This window comes from Drosophila takahashii, chromosome X, assembly GCF_030179915.1.
Source record: "Drosophila takahashii strain IR98-3 E-12201 chromosome X, DtakHiC1v2, whole genome shotgun sequence".
NCBI lineage: Eukaryota > Metazoa > Arthropoda > Insecta > Diptera > Drosophilidae > Drosophila > Drosophila takahashii.
In genome coordinates this window covers 8,351,824-8,363,878 of record NC_091683.1, presented here as the reverse complement: position 1 = coordinate 8,363,878, position 12,055 = coordinate 8,351,824, and the positions used below count along the sequence as shown (strand labels likewise).

The window sequence follows — 12,055 nt, the reverse complement described above, 5'->3', positions numbered from 1 at the left end:
AACTTTTATGATAGGAAATTTCCAGTTCTCGATGAAGCACTTTTAACCTGTTGGTTAACCTCCAGTTAAAAAATATGATTCTCATTTCCCCCATCCTCGCAGAATGAGGATTTCCCCTTAGCTTTCTCATCCCATTTTGCTCTGTCTGATGGCTTCTTAATTAGCTGTTAAAACGTTTCGGCAGCTGCCAAAACAATTACACGCTTTATTTCCATGAACGGCACGTTTTACCTTGGTTGCAACGCCCCCACCCGCGAGTCGTGACCCTTGACCCCCCTCTAAGGCCCCCCTGAAACCCCCTCCACGCCCAACAAACTACTGTTGCTGCAGCTGGGGCAACTCTAATCCAGGACTCAAATCGTTTTACGCTGTCGCCGCATGTGGGCATTAAGTTAAATGCCGGCGTAGACGACAGGAACAATGATGATGGGGCCCAGCCGATGATAATGATGATAATGGAGGGGAAGGATGAAGGGTGAAGGATGCGGATACGTGATTATGACGATAAGGTTCCGGGGCTTCAGATTCCCAGAAGCCCATCGACAGAGCGGCACAATCTGCTGATTTATATTATTGTCACGTTTATGGCCAGATTGGGATTGAAATTGAGACGAGATGTGGGCTAATATTGTGGGTGGTGCAGCTTACGGTGCATTGCACTTTTTACAAGCAATTAAAGGTATTCGAAATAGAATATATATGTATGTAGTAGAAGCGAATGTCTAGAGACAGCTGTAAATGAATAATGAATGCCAATTCAGCGAAAAATATATTCAATTCAATTTCGATGCGTCACTCGAATGCCGCCGCCGCCGCGTTCGTCGCTCATTAATTTATGACAGTCATTTTTAACGCTTTGCTGCCCACGATGCCCTGCAAGTGACAGTTGATGCTGACGGCGTGCCACGCCCCCTCTCTAACGCCACCCGCCCCCTTTTTGCATGCGTCAAATATTCAAGCGCCATTTTTCAATTGAATTGAATGAATTTCTGAATTGAGTGCATGAATGACGGAGTCGCAGGACAAGAAAAAACGTATGACTAGTTGGCTAGATCGAGGGATTTTCCAGTTATATTCGGTAAAATATATAATACAAATATAATAAAATATCGAAATAATAAATATGATTAATTAAAAAAATAAAAATTAAAAATATATCAAAGAATAGAATAAATTTTAAAATTCTTAAATCATTTCTTACATTTTAAAGGCTAATTTCCCCTACACTTCCATATAATTTTCTTAGAAATATCTATTCAAAGAGAGTATTTCTCTATTCGCTCACCTGAAAATCGCCATTATTCCGTCTTGTTGTCCTCCGAATGATTTGTGTTTGCCCCCTTTGTTGACGGACGTCGAGGACAGAGCGGTTCTACGGCAAACGGGCCATTTGGCCGGACTCCAAAGTGGCCATATTTCACGCTCCTTCTGATGGGCCTTGTCAACGTTGGCACCCCGACTTCGCCTGCTCCTTCTCCATATGGATATATCCATATCCTCCAGTTGATGCAGGAGTACATGGGCAGACATTACACTTTAATTAACTACAAATCCAGTGAAATTGCATTTCTCCATTTCTCCACTTTGCCACGCCCCCTTTTTGGCTAGTTTTTGAGCTAATAAAACATTCAAAATATTTTTGTCGGCTCGCTTCTTTGGCTTTTCCTTTTTTTCTGGCCGGGGGAGTGTGTAATTTTGCACATTTCATATGAAAAGTTGTCGGGCTCACGCAAAAAACTTTGGCAGCCAACACACAAGGATGCAGTTGGCACCGTGGAACTGTGGATAAAATAATAAAGAAGAAATTAGTGGGGAAAATATAAGATTTATGGAAAATTATTTATTTTAACATTACCAATTTGAAGGGAAAATTTAAAAACTTCTCATTGTGCTTTAAAAAATTGTATTTGAAAATTATTTATTAATTAACTAGATATAATAACTTAGGAAATCCCTGAACTGAAAATATTTTTTAAAGTTAGTATTAAGTATCAAATTATTCAATTACTAGGGTTAGTAAATTACAGATTCATAATTTATTTTAATAAATATTTTGAAATTTTGCTATTAAAAATAATCCACTATCTCCTAATAAAAATAATATATAACAATTTAAAAATATTTCCCTGATAAAAAAGTGACTTCTTACCCTTTAAAATACTACTTATAGGATCTAAAATATTTTTAAAACTTACAATCATTTTATATTTTTTTTTTAGCCCCTGACTTCTAAATCTACACACAGTGCACAAGAAAAGTTTCTTTCGGCAAAGATTAACAGAACCCAGAGAACGCAACCAAAAAGGGGGTTTGAGGATGGGGATGTGCGTGTTTCTGGCGGCGCATGTTTGGCAATGCGGTAAACCAAATTATGTGCTTAGCAAGTTGCCGCTGCGACCAGAGTCAGTGCACCACCTAAACCACCCGATCCTTTGTGTGCTGGATGCAGCTGCATTTGCTCAGCAGCACCACATGGCCCCTCACTCCTTGGCTCTTTGAGCTGCTCCCCATGCACTTGGTCGATTTTCCCGGTGGCAAGGAGGTTTGCACAGGTGTTTCTAGCAACTTTGCCCAGCATGATTAAAAAGTTTCTCCCACGGCGAAGCAATGGAAAACCGAGGCTTTGGTTACCAGATTGTCGGTGACTGACAGCACGAGGATCTGTCAATGCTTATTGTTTATTTTTTGAGCTAGGAATGAAAGCTATGGAAACTATTCTTGGATATCTACGTATACCAAAGGTCTATCCTGATTTTATTATAAAATATATAGGTATACAAAAAATGTATCTTGATATTATTATAAAAAATATATAGGTATACCAAAGTTCTATGTTGATTTTATTATAAAATATATCGGTTTACCAAAGTTCCATTCTGATTTTATTATAACTTCATTTTAAGAGCCTTTTGTAAGCTGGTTTCTATATTTAAATGTATTATTCCAAGCGATATCTATCAGTAGAAGCTCGGATACCCATATATGATATATTCTTAATATCCCTCTTAGTATAAAATATATCATATTTTATATTTTCGAAGAAATCCCCCCCATGCCATAGAAAAACAGCGATTGAGTGTGTGTCATAAGCGTGTTTACATAGCGTACAAAAAAAAAGGAAATTCAAAATGCATTCTTCGGGCCTCGAACATGAGAGTGAGAGGGGAGTTTTGGGGAGGGGGCAACGAGGAGCTAGCCTCTGGCGAAGCGAAACATCTGCGAGTACAAGATCAAGTTAATGTACAGAACGGTCGACATGGCGATGAGCATGGCCAGACGGTATCATTTCTTCTTGGCATCCTTGAGGCCAGCGCCGGCGTTGAACTTGAAGAAGATGATGTCGCCGTCCTCGACGGTGTAGTTGCGTCCCTGCTGGCGGTACTTGCCGGCGGCCTTGGCATTCACCTCGCTGCCCTCCGCCTTGAAGTCCTCGAAGTGCATCACCTCGGCCATGATGAAGCCCTTCTCGAAGTCGGTGTGAATCCGGCCGGCGGCCTGCGGTGCCTTGGTGCCCTTCTGAACGGTCCAGGCCTTCACCTCATCCGCTCCGGCGGTGAAGAAGTACTCCAGCTGCAGACCCTTGTAGCCCGTCACGATGATCTTCTCCAGCATGCTCTTGCACTTGGTCTCCGTCTCGTAGGCCTTGCGCTCCAGCTCGTCCTTCTCGGTCAGCTGCTGCTCGAAGGCGCCGGAGAACGGGATCAACAAAGCTCCGGGATCGTTCTTGTCGATCCACTCCTTGATCTTCGGCAGCCACTTGTTCTTCTTGCGGATGAAGTCCTTGTCGGAGAGGTTAACCAGGTAGATCATCGGCTTGGAGGTCAGGAACAGATACTTGTTGAGGGCCTCAATCTGAAAGTGGTGGTAGCGTTAATAAGAACGGGATGCAAAATCACAAGGTCACACGAAAAAATCCACAAGAAAGTCGGATTTAGATTACAAATAAATATTATAAATTTAAGTTCTATGGGAATATTTTTTAAATAACTTTTTAACTTGTAAGTGAAATAATTGTAGCTGGAAAATTATATATCCATTAATAAAAAAATAAATATTTATAAAATATCAACAAAAATGTCTATAAAAAGTCGGATTTAGAATAGAAAGAAATATTATAAATTCAAATTCTAAGGGAATATTTTTTAAATGACTTAGAATAGATTTAAGTAAAATATTTGTAGCTGGGAAATTATGTATCCATTGACGATTAATAAATAAAAATTTATAAGATAACAACAGAAATGTCTATAAAAAGTATAGTTAACTTTAAATGAATAGAAATGAAGGACAATATATAATAGTATTTTTTAAATAACTTTTAGAAATGGAATTAAGTGAAACAATTGTAGCTACAATAATAATTAAATAAATTGTAATAAAATATCAACAAACATGTCTATAAAAAGAACAGATGGTTAACTATACTTGACTTTAAATTATATAAAATAAATAGAAATAAGAGACAATACAGAAGTGGATTTCTTCGCACTCACATCGTGGGCATTCCAGTCCTCGAAGCGCAGATGACGCTTCTGGTCGATGAGGATCTCCTTGATCTTGACCATCGAGTCGTATTCGGGCTTCAGCTTCTTGTCGCCGCCGCGGGCCACCACCTTCTCCAGCTTGTCGAGGTTCTTGAGCAGATTCTCCTCGTCCTTGAGGCGCAGCTCCTCGTTGATGATCTCCAGATCGCGAACGGGATCCACCTCGCCCTCGACATGGGTCACATCGGGATCCTCGAAGGCGCGGCACAGATGGAAGATGGCATCGCAGGCGCTGATGTGCGAGAGGAAGTCGTTGCCAAGTCCCTGGCCCTCGGCGGCTCCCTTGACCAGGCCGGCAATGTCCACGACGTTCAGATAGGCGGGCACCACACTAGTTTTGGTAATTTTTTATTTTAAAAATTATTTCTGTGTGAGCACATTTAACTTAACAAGCGATTGGCAACCAAAAAGTGAAGTGTTTAAGTTCCGGAACTCAATGAATTGTGTATAAATGTTGATAAGCAAGGCAAAAACTAAAAACGAAAGGATTTAGATCCCTTTTTTGACTTACCTGGCGGGCTTGTGGTACTCAACCAGGTAATCGAATCGCTCATCGGGCACCGGAACACGACGTGTGGGTAAGGCAATCACCAGCACATGGAAAAAAAAGCGGTAAGACGCATGTTAGTCGGGTTTATTTGGCTGGATGCAGAAATACAAAAATACAAGACTCAGCCCGGCAGCATCGCGGGCCAATCATGGCAATTTTCTATAATTTTGCCCCATCCGCAAAGGGGCTGCATAACCAAAATGAAGTCGCTCACAAATAAAAAGCCCAGGAAAATGAAACCGAAGCGAACTGAACTGAACTGAGCCAAACCGAACCGAAGGCGGGGGCAATTTGCATATTGGGAACTGGATCTGATAAAATTGCTAAGGCCGCGACACGCCCACCAAGCGAAAGACAGTGGAGCGGGGATATTACAGAAAAATATTTCGGGGTTCCTTAAAAACTTAACTTTAATTTTATGAACTTGATTAAGAAAATGTTTCTTGTAGTTTTTCTGAATTCCTACGTTATACAAATATTTTTTGCTTCTTTGGGTTCTTGTTTAAGGAATTTGTTCTTTTGTTTTCACTTCTGAATAAAAATAGTTATTGTAATAAATTATTTGGAATACAATGGGATATTACAGAAAAATATTAAGGGTTCTTGAAGAGCTTTACTAGAATACTATGAACTTGATTGGGAAGGTATTTCTTATAGATATTCTGAATTCCTACTTTGGGTTCTTATTTAAGGAATCTGTTATAACAGATAATTATCCAATAAAAATAGTATAATAAATTATTGTTAATAAGAAATGAGATGGTATAATAATTAGTTTCTAAGAAAACTCTGACTTTTGGTTGACTTTTATCTAAATAATATAAGAATAAAACGGAATAGATCTGATTATGATTTGACATAGGATTTCAGTTTACAAAACCTAGGTAAATGGTCTTCTAAACTACACTTTTCCTAGTTTTATAGAGTCCATTAATCATCGAATTACGGGAATTAAAAAAGCAGAGTGTATAAATCAATATTAATGGTATAATATATGATATGTAGATGGTTAAAAGAATTGGTAAGATGATATTGGACTAAAATATAGTTTGATTTAGCTTAATGCTTTTAGTAAACTCTAAAAGCCTGTTGATTATGTTTCCCTTCACAAAACTACTAATATCATCGATTTCTCTCCTGTTTAAAGACCCTTCCTCTTATCGAGGCTCCACTGTGGCTATTTTAGAAGGTCCAGTCGAGAGAGCAATTTGGAATTAGAAGCGGCGGCGGCTGCTCCTGGAGGCCATTGCTGCATCGCAGCGGCGGGCATAAAAATTATATTCCACAAGATGATTACAATGATCGAGGAAATTGCCGCCGCCCGCAGGTTTTGCTTTATAATTGGCCCTGCTATATATATATATACCTGTATATATATATATATACAATATAGAGACTGGGGGAATACTTATTCTCATTCGGCTTGATGGTGCAGAAGGGAAAGTTCTCCGCGGGGGCGGCACTTTGGGTCAAAACGTTGAAGAAGGTGGACTTGCCCACGTTGGGAACTCCGACGATTCCGATCCTCAGATTGGTTCCAATTCGACCGATCAGCGGCTTGCGTTCCGGTTCGTCGTGCTTCTTCGGCGGCATCGTGGATATATCTAGAGGGCGGATCGAAAGATATATATTTCAGATATTTGTGGACTATTTTTGGGACGCCCCAGGGCATCGGACTTAACCTCACTTTGCCGGCTGTCCCAACACTCACCTTTCAACCTTTTCGCTTGGACTCCGCTCTTCTATCCGCTGAACTCGGCTGCTGCTGTCGAAAAAGTTTTTCATTATTAGTTGCTTTCCCTGTTATTTACAAATATTTACGATTATTTTGGGCGTCCGCTGTTTTTTGCGGCTGACGGCGTGGAAGGAAAGAGAGCGAGCGAGAGGGCGATAGCCGCAAACAGCTGTCGGCGGCGCAGGGTTGCTTTGCGACTGGCGCCCCCGGGCGGGGGAAAAAGGAGGTGATAGCTTTGCGCCGCGGGCGGCGGGGGGCGCCACTGGGCCAGCGGGCGCGCTATTTGAATTTACCTCCAGGGCTTTATCATTATCTGTGTGAAATTGTATGACCTTTTTTATATTTTTAGGTGATTTGCATTAGCACTTTTCCTTTTATTCAGATAGTTCTCTGCTTTAATTGCTAAAAACAAAAGACTATAACATTTTAAATTGACAATATCAGCTTAGCTTGAGGGCTATATTATTAACTCTGTGGAATTTCTGCATTTCTGCAACAGGTTTGACCACTTACTATGTATTTAAATATTATTATATAAGTTTACATTTTACCTTGAAAGTTGTGTCCTTTAAATGCTAAAAGAAAATAAAAAAAAGAGTAAACTAAGGAAATTACTTGAGTTTGTAAGCTTTGAGTTCTTATTTTGGAGGTTTTTAATTAAAAAATCGATTACAAAATTTAGCATATTTTTATATTTTGTTAATTTTATCTACTAAGTTAATTAACCAGAGAATATATAAATAAATCAATAGTTTTATCAAAATTATAACAAAAATAAATAAAAACTAAGAACTTAACATAACTTTATTTTACAGGTTAAGTAAATAACTTTATAATCCTATTTAATCAAAACATTTTAATTCCGTTTTGCATAAAACTTATATTTAAAAAAACAATAACAGTAATCAGCAGTAAAATAATTACATGTTTTTTTAAAGGAATAAAATAAATATGTTTCTTACTTTTAGATCACATAATTCTTATTTCATTTTGTTAATATATTTTGAATAACTGGCAAATCTTTCACACATTTTAGACACTTTAAATTGATATAGTAAATATCTGAGAGCAATTTGATGGTTTAATTTCGTCTAGATCTGCAGATCCGATTCGATCCCCACCTCTTCCCCTTTTTCCCCATCACCTATCTGAGCCACAAAAGCGATCGAGTTAACTGTCAAGGTCGTCGGGCCGACGCACGTACACGCAATTTGGCGGTTTAGTGAAAAGCCCGCAATAATCAATAATTTCGCATAATTAGCGAGCCGATCGGCGGATCGATCCCTTCGCCTTTATGGCCAACTGAAACGCAACTCTGTTTCGGTGGGTAAAAACGAGGGGGAGGGACTGAAAAGGGGCTAAGGATCAGGTTTGTTGATCTTTCGCGATTGCTGGCAATCGATTTGGATCGCTGGTCGTCGATGCGCTTTGATTGATTCCCTGCTCCGCGTTTATGGCCCTAATTAAAAGATCCGTTATGCGTGATCGGTCTGCCGTTCGATATTCGAATATTGGAATATTCCCTGCTTTCATGTGCGTGCTAGAAAACTTACTTATAATTTCACGCTGTCTTGCCTTCTTAGCCAGTTTCTTTCTTTTTTTCCGAGTAGGTCTCACTTTGCGGTTGGCCGACCGTTTAAAAATCCATTTGCAACTGACCCTGGACAACTGTTTTTCTGCCTTTACCACTGGAGCATGTAATGCCAAGCCCTTTGTAGTATTTGTCCACTCAAAACCGCAGGACAAGTGATCCCTTGTGGTTCCTTTGCCTGCTGACGATCGCTTTTTTGACTGTGGTTTCTTGCTCTTTTAAATAACCTTGCCACTGACCCTAAAATAAATATTAGATCATCGTAATTTCTTTTTTTTTTGTATGTGATAATATTTATAAAGCATTTAAAATAATATTTATTGTAATTAAAATAAATAAACCTTGCAACTGACCCTAAATAAAATTAAAAGATCAACGTAATTCCATTTTAATTCCATACCTAACAATATAGAAAAGTATTATTATTAATATTACTAAAACCATTCCTCTATTTCTAATAAAATAATTAAATAAGTATATAATTTAGCAATGCGCTGACCTCCCAATCTATTTAGCATTCATAAGAGCAGCACCACTTCCGTTTCTCTGTATAAATTTTCCCAACTTCCCAGAAATGACCAATTTAATATACAATTTCCCCACCGCACATTTCCAAGGACTCCCCGAAAAAATTATTCAATTTTCCACCATGATTATTCAACGCTAAGCCGGCTTCTTTTGCATATTGTTTGTAGTGGGTTAATTAGGCTGACTTTTAATTGCCTTTTATTGCACTTAATTATTGGAGTCGGCAGAGAAGAGAGAGGCCCGCATATAGAGAGGTCTCATAAATTTCGTATACACGACCATATATGACTGGATAATTGCGGTTCCCGCGGAATTAGCCCAACGAGCCACCACGCATCTCGATTTCCACTCCCATTCGCACCCACATTACGCGCGGGGCGTGGCCTCAGCTCAGAAACAAAACCAAAAAAAGGGGGCTGAGGGGATAGGGGGCGTGGCTGTCGGGGGGCAGGTGGAACCCCAGAACTCCAGCAAACCAAACTGAACTGAAACTGAACTGAATGCATAACATCAGCAGCGCGTTTCAATGAGCCGAGCATTCGTTTCCAGCTTGTTGCTCCAATTAAAAACAACTGGAAAAGTGGCAAAAACAGCAACGGCAACAGCCATTCATATTCATAACCATTTGGCGGTTTTTTTATTGCCTTTAATTATAACGTGGGCCGTATTCAAATTGTTCTGGCTTGGAAAATTTTCAGAAGCAAACAAAAGACTTAGGCAACGAACTCGACTGATCTTTAAGCGGCGGTTGGTCGGCGGCAAAGGGGAGTGAAACAGGAGCATTTCTAGTTTAAAAATAATATATTTTGTATTAGTAATTTATTATTATCAATTTAGTATCTTTCGGAGAAATAAAACAAAATGATCTCAAACAAATAAAATGCATTTTTTTGTTAACTCTTAATATAATATAAAATTATTTAATTTAAAAAAATTCGATACCTTATGTGAACTTTCATAATTCATTTTATTGTTAAAAATCTTAATATTATTATTTAGAAATAAAAAAAATATGTTTTTAAAATATATTTAAAATAAATAGGCAACTATTAGATTTTTTCTCAAAACATGTTTAATTTAATATATATTAAAATAATTTAAATTTCTTAAAATTAAACATATATTTTAGCTTAGCAATTATCTTTACTTTAAGCTTTAATTGAGTGCTAAAATTATAATTTTTTTTTTAAATTTTTAATTGGTTTGACCATTTATTTTTATAAAGCTAACTTAAGTTTAAAATCTTCTGGCCATTAAATGATTGTGAAAATCGAAGAATAATTTAGATGACCATACCAACCATACTTAGACTAATTTATGAATTAAAGTTAACTATTCGGCTCGGCTGGTCGCTTTGATCCTCCCCTCTAGCTGATCCACTCGGCTTGATCCCCATTTTATCCAGACCATTTGCATAACGATCTCAACGATCTCCGGGGTCTTCCATCCGGGGGTATCCATATCGGAGGCATCGTCAAGTGCATCCTCCCTAATGGCCGCGACCGTCATGCAAATTGCAACTGCTGCAAGACTTATAACGATGTGCCATCAATGCATCAGCTGCCAAATTACATGTTTTGTGCAGGCGGCCACCGAGAGAAATTATGAATTATTACGGAAAATATGTGTACGAGTGTGGGTATAAGAAAAGCAAAGGAGGGAAAACCGAGACAAGGATCTGCATGATGAGGATGGGTTTCTGTTTCTCAGAGGATGGGTAGATTTTTTTAGGGCCATGAGTAGAGGAAGTGAAAAAGGTGCCGATAAAAGAGGGTCGCTCGTGTGTCATTGTTATAGAAAAAGCCTGACACCGGAACGGGAAAAAATATATATATTTTTTTTTTTGATATTCGTGCATATGAAATATACAAAGGGGGCGTTGCCCCGGCCACGCCCCCAGCCACACGGTCCGAAAATGGAAATGGAAATCGTAATAAACGCAATAATAATCATGAACTGGGAAAACAACAAAGGAAAAAGTGTATGCGAGAAGGCAGGAATAAAAAAGAGAGAAACTAGAAAACCGAAACCGAAAGCCACCCTTAACCTTATCATTTGATTTGCTTTGCACCACCTCCGCCGGATAACCGAATTATAAACACACACATAGGTGCACCACCATCCATCCATCCAGCTTCCCTCCCCAAAAATCGGCTCCTCCGATCCCCGAATTATCCCCGCAGTTCCCCAGTTTTCCCCGTTGTTGTATTAAGCGATTATCACCGCAGGACACTAATCTAATCGAATCGCATGGGTCGGGGTAATTGTGGAGCGTGCTTGGCCCAAAGTTATAGAAGTAGTTTTACCATTTTACCATTTTTCCCCGGCAGCTGCAAGTCGCTGGCGATATGAATGGCATTTTCCCGGCTTAAAAAAGCGATGATTGGTGGCAGGGAGAGAAAATCAATTGCCTTTGATTCGGATATAGCAAAGGATTGCCCTTGGGGAATTTCTGCTTTACAAGAACTTTGTTGATCTTTTTTGCCAAAATGGAAGAGCTGAAAGTTATCAGTTTTAAAATTCGTAAGCAAATAAAGTTATCAGCTGAAAATTATAAAAATTATAAAAAATGGAAATTAAATTATGGGTTAGATTTTTTTTAGATTTTAACAAATTAAATTTTATAATTATAGAATTATATTTATTAGAATATTCCTTGATTTTATTTTAAATTGTAATAATTTAATACATTTTCTATTGAAGACTGTATATCTTAAATTTGTTTAGGCTTTATTAGTCTCAATGTACATTATTTTATTTTATTATTTTCATTCTGCGTTGAAATAACTTTTAATGTTAAAAAAATATATATAGAGCCTTATAAAACTTTCTTTGATTGTGCCCAAGATAAGTTACGGTTTGACTTGTTTATAAACAGATTCCATGGGATATCTCGGGGAATCTGCGGAGGCAATTGCTCTCAGAAAGAAAAAACCGCCTTATCTCCCGGGGGCAAATGGCGCATAATTTCCATTTGGAACGGCCATTTTTGCAACAGCAATTACTTTGGCAGCCTGAACCTGTCTCGGGGAAGCCCCCTTGCGACCCCCTCAACTCCCCAACAATTTTCAGCGAACGCATTTCATTCGGGCAGCGACGAACAAAAA

The 12,055-nt window shown here is 38.6% G+C and overlaps 2 protein-coding genes across 3 annotated transcripts in view; both read right to left on the bottom strand.

Annotated features, from left to right (window-relative positions):
• CARPB (Carbonic anhydrase-related protein B) overlaps positions 1-1,760 on the bottom strand; it is a 66,628-nt gene extending 64,868 nt beyond the window's left edge. Inside the window, exon 1 of the mRNA XM_017157515.3 lies at positions 1,286-1,760. The gene's annotated coding sequence lies outside the window, so the exon portion shown is untranslated. The remainder of the gene's footprint in view (positions 1-1,285) is intronic.
• Positions 1,761-3,072: 1,312 nt separating this feature from the next.
• Positions 3,073-7,020, bottom strand: LOC108068050 (obg-like ATPase 1). Of its 2 annotated transcripts, none has more exons than XM_017157425.3 (6): positions 6,916-7,020; positions 6,806-6,859; positions 6,507-6,698; positions 5,056-5,116; positions 4,494-4,875; positions 3,073-3,852 (listed from the first exon to the last, which is right to left on the bottom strand). In XM_017157425.3, the coding sequence occupies exons 3-6, from the start codon at positions 6,685-6,687 to the stop codon at positions 3,283-3,285; spliced, it is 1,194 nt and encodes a 397-aa protein (XP_017012914.2). In that variant the 5' UTR covers positions 6,688-6,698; positions 6,806-6,859; positions 6,916-7,020; the 3' UTR covers positions 3,073-3,282. The 2 variants fall into 2 exon arrangements, with proteins under 2 accessions (XP_017012914.2, XP_017012915.2); XM_017157426.3 differs by having other exon boundaries at positions 6,806-6,856; positions 6,916-6,996.
• Positions 7,021-12,055: the final 5,035 nt, after the last annotated feature.

Coding starts and splice junctions, on each gene's coding strand:
- LOC108068050 (XM_017157425.3), bottom strand. CDS start 6,687: ATGCCGCCGAAGAAGCACGACGAACCGGAACGCAAGCCGCTGATCGGT. Junction 4,876..5,055: donor GAGTACCACAAGCCCGCCAG/GTAAGTCAAAAA, acceptor TACCAAAACTAG/TGTGGTGCCCGCCTATCTGA. Junction 3,853..4,493: donor AGGACTGGAATGCCCACGAT/GTGAGTGCGAAG, acceptor CACCACTTTCAG/ATTGAGGCCCTCAACAAGTA.